At 37.1% G+C, this 12,233-nt stretch overlaps 3 protein-coding genes across 3 annotated transcripts; 2 read left to right on the top strand and 1 right to left on the bottom strand.

Moving 5' to 3' along the window:
* Positions 1–381: 381 nt before the first annotated feature.
* Positions 382–6,060, bottom strand: LOC6641732 (voltage-dependent anion-selective channel). Its single transcript, XM_002064612.4, has 3 exons — positions 5,964–6,060; positions 1,199–1,746; positions 382–1,124 (listed from the first exon to the last, which is right to left on the bottom strand). The coding sequence occupies exons 2-3, from the start codon at positions 1,744–1,746 to the stop codon at positions 824–826; spliced, it is 849 nt and encodes a 282-aa protein (XP_002064648.1). The 5' UTR covers positions 5,964–6,060; the 3' UTR covers positions 382–823.
* Positions 2,393–4,541, top strand: LOC6641731 (DNA topoisomerase 1). Its single transcript, XM_002064611.4, has one exon. The coding sequence runs from the start codon at positions 2,415–2,417 to the stop codon at positions 4,329–4,331; it is 1,917 nt and encodes a 638-aa protein (XP_002064647.4). The 5' UTR covers positions 2,393–2,414; the 3' UTR covers positions 4,332–4,541.
* Positions 6,061–7,159: 1,099 nt separating the features above from the next.
* Positions 7,160–11,646, top strand: LOC6641730 (serine/threonine-protein phosphatase PP2A). Its single transcript, XM_002064610.4, has 4 exons — positions 7,160–7,547; positions 9,570–10,133; positions 10,213–10,403; positions 11,353–11,646. The coding sequence occupies exons 1-4, from the start codon at positions 7,443–7,445 to the stop codon at positions 11,423–11,425; spliced, it is 933 nt and encodes a 310-aa protein (XP_002064646.1). The 5' UTR covers positions 7,160–7,442; the 3' UTR covers positions 11,426–11,646.
* Positions 11,647–12,233: the final 587 nt, after the last annotated feature.

A 12,233-nucleotide genomic window follows, 5' to 3' on the forward strand; every position in this document is an offset into this window, starting at 1 on the left:
TTGTGATTGCCTCTTTTGCTCAAAAACCAGTCCGATCTTAAAGACATTTTTCATCTTGGCCCGTTTCAGGATGATATATTCTTAATGATTCCCGTTTCCCGTTGCTGGTGTCATCGTCCTCTCTGTCATGGATACCTATCCATGCCTTTTATCTATTCAAGCACAAATCGCATTCAATTGCTTTTGGTAAAATTTATTTTTAAATGCACAAATGAAAACGAGTAAGGGTAGAGGTAAAGGGTCTTTGTGAGATAATTGTGTCTGATTCCCTCAATGCCTCTTCGGTGTGTGTGTGTGTGGTTGTGTGATGCGTATATATATAGATTTTTATACATATAAGTATAGCATGTAAATCTGATGATTCTCAAAATAATGCAGAGCTTGTTATTCCATTTTTTACGTTTTTATTTAATAGGTAAATGTAATTTTTGCACTGAATCTTTTGCCAACAATAAATTTCTATTATATGTACTAAACAAAAGCCACACCAACCACACAACATGTCTCTCTGCCCTAGTCTAGTCCCCACATTTTTCCCCGTAAACGTTTCAATTCATCCGTTGGCAGTGAGATTGGGGAAAGACAGGTTGCTGGTTATGTTGTTGTTGTTGTTGTTGGTGATGCTGCTTTCTGATTGAAACTAATTGCTAATACATGAAGATTCTCTTTTACACTTTTATTTTCTTGTTTTACTGCACTTAGTTGTTGTTGTTCTTGTAGTAGTTGTTGTTGTTGATGTTGTTGTGTGTGTGGGATGTTGTTTGATAACTTTTATTTTATAATCAAGTGGCGGCGGCAAGGCAACTGGCTTTAGCTGCACTTCTTAAGCCTCCAATTCAAGACCGACACCAATCTTGTGACCGCCATCATTGAAGTTCTTGCCATCGACCAATGTGGACAGGGTCAAGGTGATGCCATCGCGCAGTCTCTGCTGATAGCCCAAACCGACCTGGCTGACATTGTTGACCTTGGCGCGAAGGCTGGCATCGTCACCCAATTGATATTTAGCACCAATGGCAAACTTGGTGTTGCTGGTGCCACTGGTCCATGACAATTGCACGCCCACATCCAATTTGTCCGAAGTGCGTTGGAAGATTGAGCCGCTGAACTCCTGGCCATCGTTGCTGCATGAAGGATGGGGAGGAATAAAATCTGAAGATCAAGGAAATTTCAAGCAGGACTAACAAAATTTACTTACACAGCTGTGTGCAGGACAAAGTCCTTGGTGGTATAGCCAAGGGCAAAGTTGTTGGTGGTCAACTTGGCTTTCTGTGTATCGAATGCCGTCTGGTAGCCAGCCAACCAGCCCTGATAACCCAAAACAGCCGAAGCATTGATCAAGGGACCCTTCAGATCAATGTTGACATCGGAATCGGCCTTAACATTCTCATGGCCATAAGCGACCTTGAATTTGCCACTCTTGTTGCCCGATTGTGGGGCAAAGTTGCCTTCCAGCGACAATTTCAGACCCTCGAGCAGCTGATCCTGGACAGCTACCTCAGTGAAAAGGGTATTATCTGTGTTCCATTTCTCAGTCAGAGTGAGGCCATAATCCTTAACCTTGTATTTGGTCTCCAGGGAACCAAACACCTTGCCAGACTCCAAATTCGAGTGTCCAGCTGTGTTGAATTCAATGCCCGATGGGGTCTTGGTCTTCAAGTCCAATTTCCATAGACCAAAGTTGTAGCCTTTGCTGAAGATGTCGCGAGCTTGTTTGCCCAAATCGCTATATGATGGAGGAGCCATCTGTAAACAAATTATAGAAAAGTAAATCAACTTGTAGAATTTTGTGATTGAGGCATTGATTTCACGAATATGACCTATTATTGCACAAATAATCGAGAGAGAGCGCGACAAATCTAACAAGATAAGATAAGCAAAATATATACCGAGCGAAACGAAAGAGAACAGATTCTCTTGGCAAATATTTTCGCTTGTTTTTGGCTAAATGTCAATAGAAATTCAATTTAAAATTAAGTTCCAAGGCATTCAAAGGGTTGCCCATCACTGTGACGGGTCAATAAACGTCTAGGCTGGTAAAGAGAATATATATATATATATATAAATATATATATAGAGAGAGAGAGAGAGATAGCGAGATTCATTGATGACGCACTCTGTGACTTTTGATTACTTCTTTTAATAGACGACTATATGTCCATTCGTTTGCCATGACCATTAATATATATGTATATTGCCAATGAGTGGATAATACTAATACGAAGATATGTAAATAAATATATATGATTTGATTTTCAACTGATTTCTGTGTAAGACTAAATGTTTTTTGAAGGTAAAAGCAAATTGATATGATAAAAGAATTACAAATTACAAACATTTTATAGTAATTGATAACAAAAAAAAAATCAAAGGAAGCTTTGTAAAATTAATCAAAAGAAAATATTAAATCAAAAATGGGTGGAGATCAGATGGATGCTGAAAATAACCATAAAAGATGGTCATCTGGAAAGGAAAATAAGGAACATACTTGTCGTAGGTTTGCCCTAAAGCCAGAGGATGATTATGGCGAACCCAAGCAAAAAAGATTCAAACTGGAAAACAATACAAAACCTGCCATGGACAGACAAAAAACTGAAAAAGAAGACGTCTGGAAATGGTGGGAGGAGGAGAATCGCAACGATGGCAACAAATGGTTAACACTAGAGCATAAGGGTCCGGTTTTTACTGAACCGTATAAACGTTTACCAGCTAATGTGCGGTTTTTGTATGACGGCAAACCATTTCAGCTAAGCAAAGAAACCGAAGAGGCAGCTACATTTTATGCCAAAATGTTAAATCATGAATGTTGCAGAAATAGAATTTTTTATAGAAATTTTTTTAGGGACTTTCGGCTCACCATGACCGCAAGGGAGCGCAAGATTATCAAAGATTTCCATAAATGCAATTTTTATGAAATTTTCAAATTCTTTCAAGCTGAATCAAATAAACGTCTGGCAGCTACCAAAGAAGAAAAGTTGGCAAAAAGAAAGAAAAACGAAGCTTTTGTGAACAAATATGGTTTTTGCCTAGTAGATGGTCATCGTGAGAGAATTAGTAATTTTCGTTTAGAACCTCCAGGACTATTTCGAGGACGTGGCGATCATCCGAAAATGGGTATGATCAAGCGTCGGGTTCAAGCATGCGATATAATCATTAACTGTGGCAGGGATTCCAAAATACCAATGCCACCACGTGGTCAAATGTGGAAAGAAGTACGGCACGATAATACTGTAACATGGTTGGCCTCCTGGGTGGACAATGTACAGGGTCAAAGCAAATACATTATCTTGAATTCATGGTCCAAAATTCGATGTGAAAGTGATCACAACAAATATGAGACAGCTCGCCGTTTACACAAGTTTATTGACAAGATTCGTGCTACATATAGAGAGGAATGGAAATCCAAAGATATATTCGTACGCCAAAGAGCAGTCGCTTTGTATTTTATTGATAAATTAGCCCTTAGAGTGGGCAATGAAAAGGAAAAGGATCAGGCCGATACAGTTGGTTGCTGTTCATTGCGAGTGGAACATGTTCAGCTCCACCGACGCCTTATGGATAAAGAGTATGTGGTTGCTTTTGATTTCCTTGGCAAAGATTCTATTAGATACTACAAAACAGTCGAGGTAGAGCCGCGTGTCTTTAACAATCTAAAACTCTTTGTGAAGGACAAGGGGAAAAGTTATTATGTCTTTGATTGTCTCAATGCCCATGAGCTCAACGATCATCTGAAGAACTTGATGATTGGACTCACGACCAAAGTATTTCGTACATATAACGCTTCTCTAACGCTACAAAATCAATTGGACGAGTTGACCGATGAAGAGGCAACAGTCGCAGAGAAACTACTGGTCTATAATCGCGCCAATCGAGCTGTTGCTATACTTTGTAATCATCAACGTTCCATACCTAAAGGTCATCAGCAAATCATGGAGAATTTAAGAAAGAAAATACATAACAAAAGCAATGCCATCAATGATCTCGAAGCCGAATTCAACGAACTGAAGAGATCCGCTACTCTTTCTGGAACGGCTAAAGATAAAAAGATTGCCGAATGCAAGGGCAAGCAGCTTGAACGTTTAAAGGACCAGCTTAAGAAGCTAAAACTCGAAGAGACTAATCGAGAGGAGAATAAGTGTGTTGCCTTGACTACATCAAAGTTAAATTATATTGATCCACGTATATCGGTGGCTTGGTGTAAAAAGAATAATGTACCGATTGAAAAGATCTTTAATAAAACGCAGAGAACGAAATTTCTTTGGGCTATACACATGGCCGATGAAAATTATCATTTTCCAGAAGAATCACCTGTGATCGATGATGACAATTAAAAACAACTAATAGCAGGACTATAATTTCCGAAGGCAACATATTTTAAACAATAAAAAACTTTACATTAACTTTCTAAATCAACTTAAAAACTATCTTAGTCCTATTTGATAACGAATAAAGATCACATAAAGATCAAAGCTTATCCAACTCAAGGCTTTTACCTACAAATATGTTGATGAATTAGAATAGTGTTTAGTGTTTAAGTACATAAAATAAAATAAAATATCTTTGTAGTCTTCCTAAAAACTATTTTTGAAACCAAATTTGAAACGATGGTCCCTATTAGTCCTTCAATAATAAGGAATTTGTGCACACTTTATTGACTCTTGTCCCAGTATGCCAAATTAAGGTTTCCCATATTAGGTACAGCTCTGTCTTCTCTCTATTTAGAGCTCTCTGTTTACTCGTTGGGATGTACTTGTTGGTCATTAATTGCTGGTGAGCGAGATCATTGACACAAGAGCTAACGGCACATTTTCTCTTTGCTTTGTTTTCGCACAAAACCGCGACTGCTTCTGCAACGGCTGCCGTGGTCTCTGCTGTGACGTCAAAAACTGTCATCGACACAGTCAGGGCAAAAATATTAACCTAAATTATGACTTGGTACCGAGGCAGAAACTTTTTATGGCTAAAAGCCAAATGGTAAGATGGGAAATGACAAAAACAAGAAGAACTCAAACGGCAGGAAATGAATATTTGTTTCTCTTTTTAACATGCAATGTGAAAAAAATAATTACAAAAATATTAAAGAGAAAATCCAACAAGGAATTAATTATCATGTGATATAATCTCAATTCTTCACTTGTAAAACGGTGACCTTGATATGGGGCTGGGAATTGATTTGTACCCTAAATTGTTTATGTAACCTGGGCAAGCATCAAAGGAAAAAAAAACCAAAAGGTGTCACAAAACTATTGATTTCTTGTTGTAAAAGTGACGTCATTATTTGTTACCTGCCTCCTTGCGGCCCACATACACCCACCTACCTCTACCAACTAACTAAAACCTCACATGACTAGCAGCTGAAGGCAAACAAACAGAAGAAAAATTGTAAAATCATTCTAGCACAAAGAAAAAAGTAAAGAATAAATATAAAAATAACAAGAAAGCGTTAATAAAACTGTGATAGAACAAATAATTTAAACAATTTAAACCGTAGGAGCGGGAGACGGTGTGCAGAAGCAGCTCCAATAGAAGAATATGTTGTTACGTAACGGTAATTCATTTCTCTTATTCTGCCGGGCGGCCAGGCAGCTGCTGCCAATGAACTGCAAAATGTCGTGTATGTGTATGTGGCATTGCGTTTGTGTGGGTGAGCCGGCAATGATTAGGTATAATTTATCATTAACCAACGGTGTTCCTCTTATCAATTAATGATATTTTAAAGCATTGGCTTTATCTGATAATACAAAAATCTCGTATTCAGTCCTCTTTTTCAGTGCTCGCTCACTCTTGCAATGCGCGTGTCTTGCGAAAAATGTCCACCACCCCCTTCCTATAATTTCTTTTCGAGGTTATGAAATCACTTGAATTTTTGAACGAATTTCCGTTGCGTTTGGATTTAAGCTGAACTTAAAGAGTTGAGTGTCGATACTTTTTAGCGGTGATTTTCAGCAAGTTTTATTACTTACTTTTTAATGAGTTTTAATTGGGATTATCAAGTGTAAGAGGAACAGATAACAACCACGAGACCACGAAACGCACACCACAAAATGAATTTTGCGAATAAAGAACCGTCAGAGATGACGATTAGTGCTGCAAAAATATCGATTATATAGATTCGATTTTCCTAATATCGATATATCGAAAAATTGGTCATACTTTGCATTGGCGGGTTAAGTTATTTAATTTCGCAAATAGTTTAAATAATTGCAATGGTTTTATTTTGGGCATTAAAAAGTGATAGATGGACCAATTTGTGAGCAGAAAACGTAAGTACAATTGAAATGTAGTAATTTAAAGACATATAATTGTTGCATGTGTTTTTAGGCGCGGCGGAGGATCATTCCGACGAAGAGAACAAAAACGCGGGAACTACCATACTAAAATCAATGGAATTTCTTTGACAAGGTAAAGGATGGCGCCAGTGCGGTGTGTCGAAAGTGCGGCAAATTGTGCAAAACTAGTGGAAATACCACAAATCTTCAAAACCCCCTAAACCCCATGCATATCGCGCTGCGAGTGGCAGAGTTACCCCCAAAATCAGGTAGTATTCTTCCTTTCAGCAACAAAAAATGTGCATACATAAGCATACAAAACATAATAAAACTGATCATTTTGAAAAAAATATAATAAGTTTAAAAAATGCGTCGATGTATCGTAGTATCCATTGAAATGACATGCTCCTATTAAACTTTTTAAAAATTGTTGAGACATTTTTATTATGTTGCAATTTTCGATATGTGTATCGAACTAGTTCCATAATATTGTCACACACCCACGTCAACCCAGTCAAGTCGTGATTTTAGCTTCTTTAGGTTATCGATTCTAAAATAAGTTTTTTAATTAAGTTGATTAAAACTATACATTGTTATTCAAAAACAAACGAATTCATTTTAGTAATTTCTCTATAGTAATATATCGGTAATGAACTGTTTCAAACAGAGTAATCGTTTCTGCTAGTGCCACCAGAAAATTCAACCTAGTGTCAAAATCATCAATGTGTGTATATAAGTGACAGAGATAGAATCTTTTTATAATAAAGAAATAAGTATAATCAATTTTGGGGAAGAAAATGTAAAAACTTTTTAACATGCAATCGATTAGTTTCTCAGCTTATCGATAATCGTTCAATTTATTGTTATCGTCTTTTACAGAGCTGCCAGAGTCAGATACGATTTGGCAACTGGCAACGCTGGTATACCTTCGTCGCTTGTGAAAAAAGGAAAAGAAAAATTACGAGAAAATTTGCTTTTTATATCAAACGCAGAAATTGTTGCTTCAATTGGGGCAAAATTTCTAACTAGCACACGCCAAGTGCCAGACTCATTGCAGGCAATCCAATTTGCACAAAAAAATATAATAATTTTCCTTCACCCCCGAGTACTAATAAAGCCGTCAAAATTGAATCGACAAAGATTGACGAGACTTTTTCTTCCACCACAACTGCGATGGAAGATAAAGCAACAACAACAAAAGATCTTGATCAATGGATTGAGCAGTTGAACGAATGCAATCAATTGACAGAGACACAAGTGCGGACCCTCTGCGAAAAGGTAAGGGAAAATGTTTAAAAATAAGTTTTCATCATCCATTGCATGCTAGGCGAGCATTTTTCCCCATTTTTTTTTCCTTTGCTGAACGTTGTTGCTGCGTGCCCTCATCGCACTATCTCTTTCTTGCTCTTTCTCTCGCTCGTATGAATCACTTTCGGGACGCAGCAGCGGCCGAATTCCATTACTGAGTGCGCAAGAGAGAGATAAAGAGAGTAGTCGCCATATTGAAATTATTGGTAAATTCCAAGACTTTAAATGAGTGCAAGAGAGATGGAGTGCGTAAGTGAGAGAGCGACAGAGATAGGTGCGACCGGGAGCAATATACATATGTGTAGGCAATGGCCTAAGCCAGAGAGCAAAAAGAGATATTTCTATATATATTTTTTCTAATTGTTTAGTTAATGATAGTGAAATGCGCGTAGTTTTTGTTGTTGGGGGAAAATTAAGCAAAACAACCTTGCCCATACACTATTTCCCCCCCGCTGATTGCCCTTTTGGCAAGATTGGTGGGCAATGTCGACTGTTTTCGCAAAATAAATATTACTTAATGTTAGAATATGTATCCATGTACTGTGAATACAGACACACACACAGCCTAAACGGTATCTTTTCAATATGTGTGCTGCTGATGAGTGTTTGCGACCTTTATTGTGTGTGTGTGTGTGTGTGTGTATGTTTTTGTTGATTACTGAATTCAATTTAACACTTTAATATTAAACGTTTTTAAATTCTCTTTCATATCAATATCAATTGTTTTCAATTTGCTGATTTGAACGTTGCACCAACACACACTCTCACACACACACATCTGTAAGTGTGCACACTTGTATGCAAGCTCTCCCCGCACGCATACAATCAGATACACTGTGGCTATTGGGAAGTGGGGTTATGTTTGCGTCACCCAAATAAATTTCTCATCAAGAGAAGAAAAAATACAAAAAGAAAGAAAACTAAAGAAACATTGAGAAAATTCAAGCAAAGGGTGGTACGCCGGCAAGTCTGTGAATGGGCGGTGCGGGGGCGGCGACGGCGGCTGTGGTGGTCCACAATGACTTGTTGTGAACCTCGTGATGCTGCATCTGCCAAACAAACTTACCTTGCCATAGGCTGGGCCATATAGGCGGAAGTTTCGCTCGAGAGCGGAGAGCTGCCTTAGACATTAGACGCTGTCAAAGTCAAGGTAAAAAAAATGATGGCAAAAAGCAAAAGATGAACAACCAATTTGTGGTTTGTTCTACGCATAAATATATCTTCTTAATACTGAAAATGCGTTGGCGTTAAATGCTTGTTTTTCCGGCCCGGAAACATGTCTTCATTAAACACAAATACAAAAATTTGTATGTATTAATTCGTTTTGCCAATTAAATAGACCTGTTGAAAGCTGGTTGGAACATTCTATATAAAGAAGAAATTTTCTATTTCCAAAATTATCCTCCCCATACAGGTCTGGTCTTACTTTCTCCATGAATTACAGTCCTTGGATTGTATTTTGGATTTCTGGTATTCCCTATATTTGTCATAATAATGCTGAAAATAAATCATTTTTTTATGAATATGAATAATGGCTTATGACTAAAAGGGGTCTTCCGTATCGTACAACCCTTGGCAATTCCTCGGTCTAAGAGTCATTAAATAAATAATGAATGTTTATATGTTTAAGTGTTATCGACGATTTGTCAAGACAAAAACTAAACAAAACCCAAAAGGATAATTATTATCCAAAATTAATAAAACTTATGTTTGTTAAAGGCGTGTTTAGCCAAAATTCTGTATATAACTTTTTCAATCATTGGAAATGTTAATACTATATATTCACAATGACTAAGTTAATTTTCACAGAGCCTCTAATATACGCCAATTAAGTGAGTTTTTTGTACTTATCTATACAACAGAACGAAACACGTTTAACAAGTTCAAATTCAGATTAGAGATTTCATTTGATTGATAATACGTAGTTAATAGAATGAGAATTTTAAATTTCTTCTAGAGATTGTATTAAATCTTTTTGCATTTCTATTTCAGGCCAAGGAGATTCTCTCAAAGGAGTCAAATGTGCAAGAGGTAAAATGTCCTGTCACAGTTTGCGGCGATGTACATGGCCAGTTCCATGATCTGATGGAACTATTCCGGATAGGTGGCAAATCGCCAGATACAAACTATCTGTTCATGGGCGACTATGTGGATCGTGGCTATTATTCGGTGGAGACAGTGACCCTGTTAGTGGCACTTAAAGTGCGATATCGTGAACGCATTACCATATTGCGTGGCAATCACGAATCGCGCCAGATCACACAGGTCTATGGCTTCTATGATGAATGCCTGCGGAAGTATGGCAATGCCAATGTGTGGAAATATTTTACCGATCTGTTCGATTACTTGCCATTGACCGCGCTGGTAGATGGGCAAATCTTTTGCCTGCACGGCGGCTTAAGTCCATCAATTGACAGTCTGGATCATATTCGCGCATTGGATCGCTTGCAGGAGGTGCCACATGAAGGACCCATGTGCGATTTGCTATGGTCCGATCCCGATGATAGGGGCGGCTGGGGTATTTCGCCTCGTGGCGCTGGCTACACTTTCGGACAGGTATATTTGGAATATTATTAGTGTTCATATGATATGTCAGTTAGTCTCATCTCATCTCATCCGTTTATTATATCTTTAGGACATTTCGGAAACATTTAACAACACAAACGGACTCACATTGGTCTCGCGTGCCCATCAACTGGTTATGGAGGGCTACAATTGGTGTCATGATCGGAATGTTGTCACAATATTCTCTGCGCCAAATTATTGCTATAGATGTGGTAACCAAGCGGCTCTTATGGAACTTGATGATTCACTTAAATTTTCATTGTAAGTATAGCTTAAACATTCTGATGAAATTATACATATGTCTAGTAAATGTTTGGAGTAAGTTATAGATAAATATCTAATAGATACATTCATTATCTGGTCTTAGCATGATTCTACGAGAAAATTAAAATGAAATTCACGTTTCAGTGACGTTGTAAGGTTATTAAATGTTTTCCTTTGCACTCACGCGATTTCATTGACGTTAGAGCCAAGTCGTAAAGCATTTAAAATCCTTTGTTTCTTTATCTTTAAAAAGTGTGCTTATCTTAACTTTGTACTTTATCTATTTATTGGGTATATACATTGTTTACTTAGATCTTAGGCATTATATATATAAAGTAGATTTATTTGTAGAGGTGGGAAAAACGCGTTTAAAAATCTAGTACAGTGAAATCTTTTGTGTCAAAAATCTCAAAAATATTATAATATTATCCAAAAATTATTGAAATTTTCGATTTAGCGGTTGTACTGAAAAAAGATTTTAGAAATAGATTATACATATATTGATGTAGATTGGCTGCAAAACTAAACTAAGTTTTCTAATTCTAACTTAATTCATTTTTACATAAAACTTATTAAGCAAAATTCTTGAATATGTACAATTTTTGTTAGCAAATGCCATTTTATTAACAATTAGTACAGAAAGATTAATTTTATATTATAATTTCAATAGAGCAGATTAGCAACTCAATAGTCGATTCGGAAAAGATATTTCTTTAATAACAATTGGTTATAAATAACGTAATGTAGTTCATGTAGGGGCAGAATTCAGCAGAGATCATATATATTGTTTATATGAACCCAAATATTTTGTGTTATTAGCTACGACCGACCTCAATTTCAAATTATAGGTGCTACAGGTGGTTCTAATTGAAATAGAATCAGATTTTTATGAAATTTAAGACACTTTGAAACTAATAAACTATATTTTTCTCCAATTTCTTTTTAGCCTACAATTTGACCCAGCACCGAGGCGCGGCGAGCCTCATGTTACACGAAGAACACCCGATTATTTCCTTTAAGCTGTATTGCTCGCACACACACACACACACAAACACAAGAAAACCAATCAACACACACACACGAACACACATATTACATCGCATTATAACAACAACAACAAATATAAACCAACAAAAAAGAAAAAGAAAAAACAAAAGTTTAAAAAATAAACACAAAAACAACCAAGCAACGGCAATGCGAGCTGTTACAATAGCCAGAACAACATTCATTGCAACAATTACCAATAATCTAGCAGTGCTACACAAAAGCAAGTGAAAAATATTGTTTAAAACATTGAAAATTGTTGCATGTAGCAAGTTGCAGATGGGAAATGGGCGACCAAAAACTATATCAAAGTTAGCGCAGCAGTTTAAAGAGGAAAATGATAAAAGAGACAGGCGGAGGCAGGAGGATAATAATGATAATACAAACCAATCCAATTAAACCTACCAACAACAACAACCAACCAACCAACCACTGTAACAACTACAACTATTTAGCTAAATTTGTTAATTTATAAAAGAAAGTAACGAACTAAGCGCGGCAAGCAGCAGAAGCAACAGCAAATGAAAATTTGATGGATGGGATATGGAAGGAAGAATGGCTAGATGGATGGATGCGAGAAATAAAGGAGAAAGAGAATGATTATGATATGTGTGTGGTGTGGTCAGTCCGACTGTGGGTTAGCAGCAAAAGTGTGCCAGGGGAAGAACGTTTTGACCGGGGGCTTTTGACAATGGACATTTTAAGGGGGGGGACTTACAACATTTTTTATGGACAGAAGCCGATAATGGCAGTAGCAGCGGCAGCAGCAGCAGCGGCGTAGCA

The sequence above is a fragment of the Drosophila willistoni genome (assembly GCF_018902025.1).
Source record: "Drosophila willistoni isolate 14030-0811.24 chromosome 2R unlocalized genomic scaffold, UCI_dwil_1.1 Seg200, whole genome shotgun sequence".
Lineage (NCBI taxonomy): Eukaryota > Metazoa > Arthropoda > Insecta > Diptera > Drosophilidae > Drosophila > Drosophila willistoni.

Bases quoted from the DNA above. Each gene is read 5' to 3' on its own strand.
- LOC6641732 (XM_002064612.4), bottom strand. From the start codon at position 1,746: ATGGCTCCTCCATCATATAGCGATTTGGGCAAACAAGCTCGCGACATC. The intron at 1,125-1,198 runs GTAAGTAAATTT...TCCTTCATGCAG, and splicing joins TTTGTCCTGCACACAGCTGT to CAACGATGGCCAGGAGTTCA.
- LOC6641731 (XM_002064611.4), top strand. From the start codon at position 2,415: ATGGGTGGAGATCAGATGGATGCTGAAAATAACCATAAAAGATGGTCA.
- LOC6641730 (XM_002064610.4), top strand. From the start codon at position 7,443: ATGGAAGATAAAGCAACAACAACAAAAGATCTTGATCAATGGATTGAG. The intron at 10,134-10,212 runs GTATATTTGGAA...TTATATCTTTAG, and splicing joins CTGGCTACACTTTCGGACAG to GACATTTCGGAAACATTTAA. The intron at 10,404-11,352 runs GTAAGTATAGCT...ATTTCTTTTTAG, and splicing joins GATTCACTTAAATTTTCATT to CCTACAATTTGACCCAGCAC.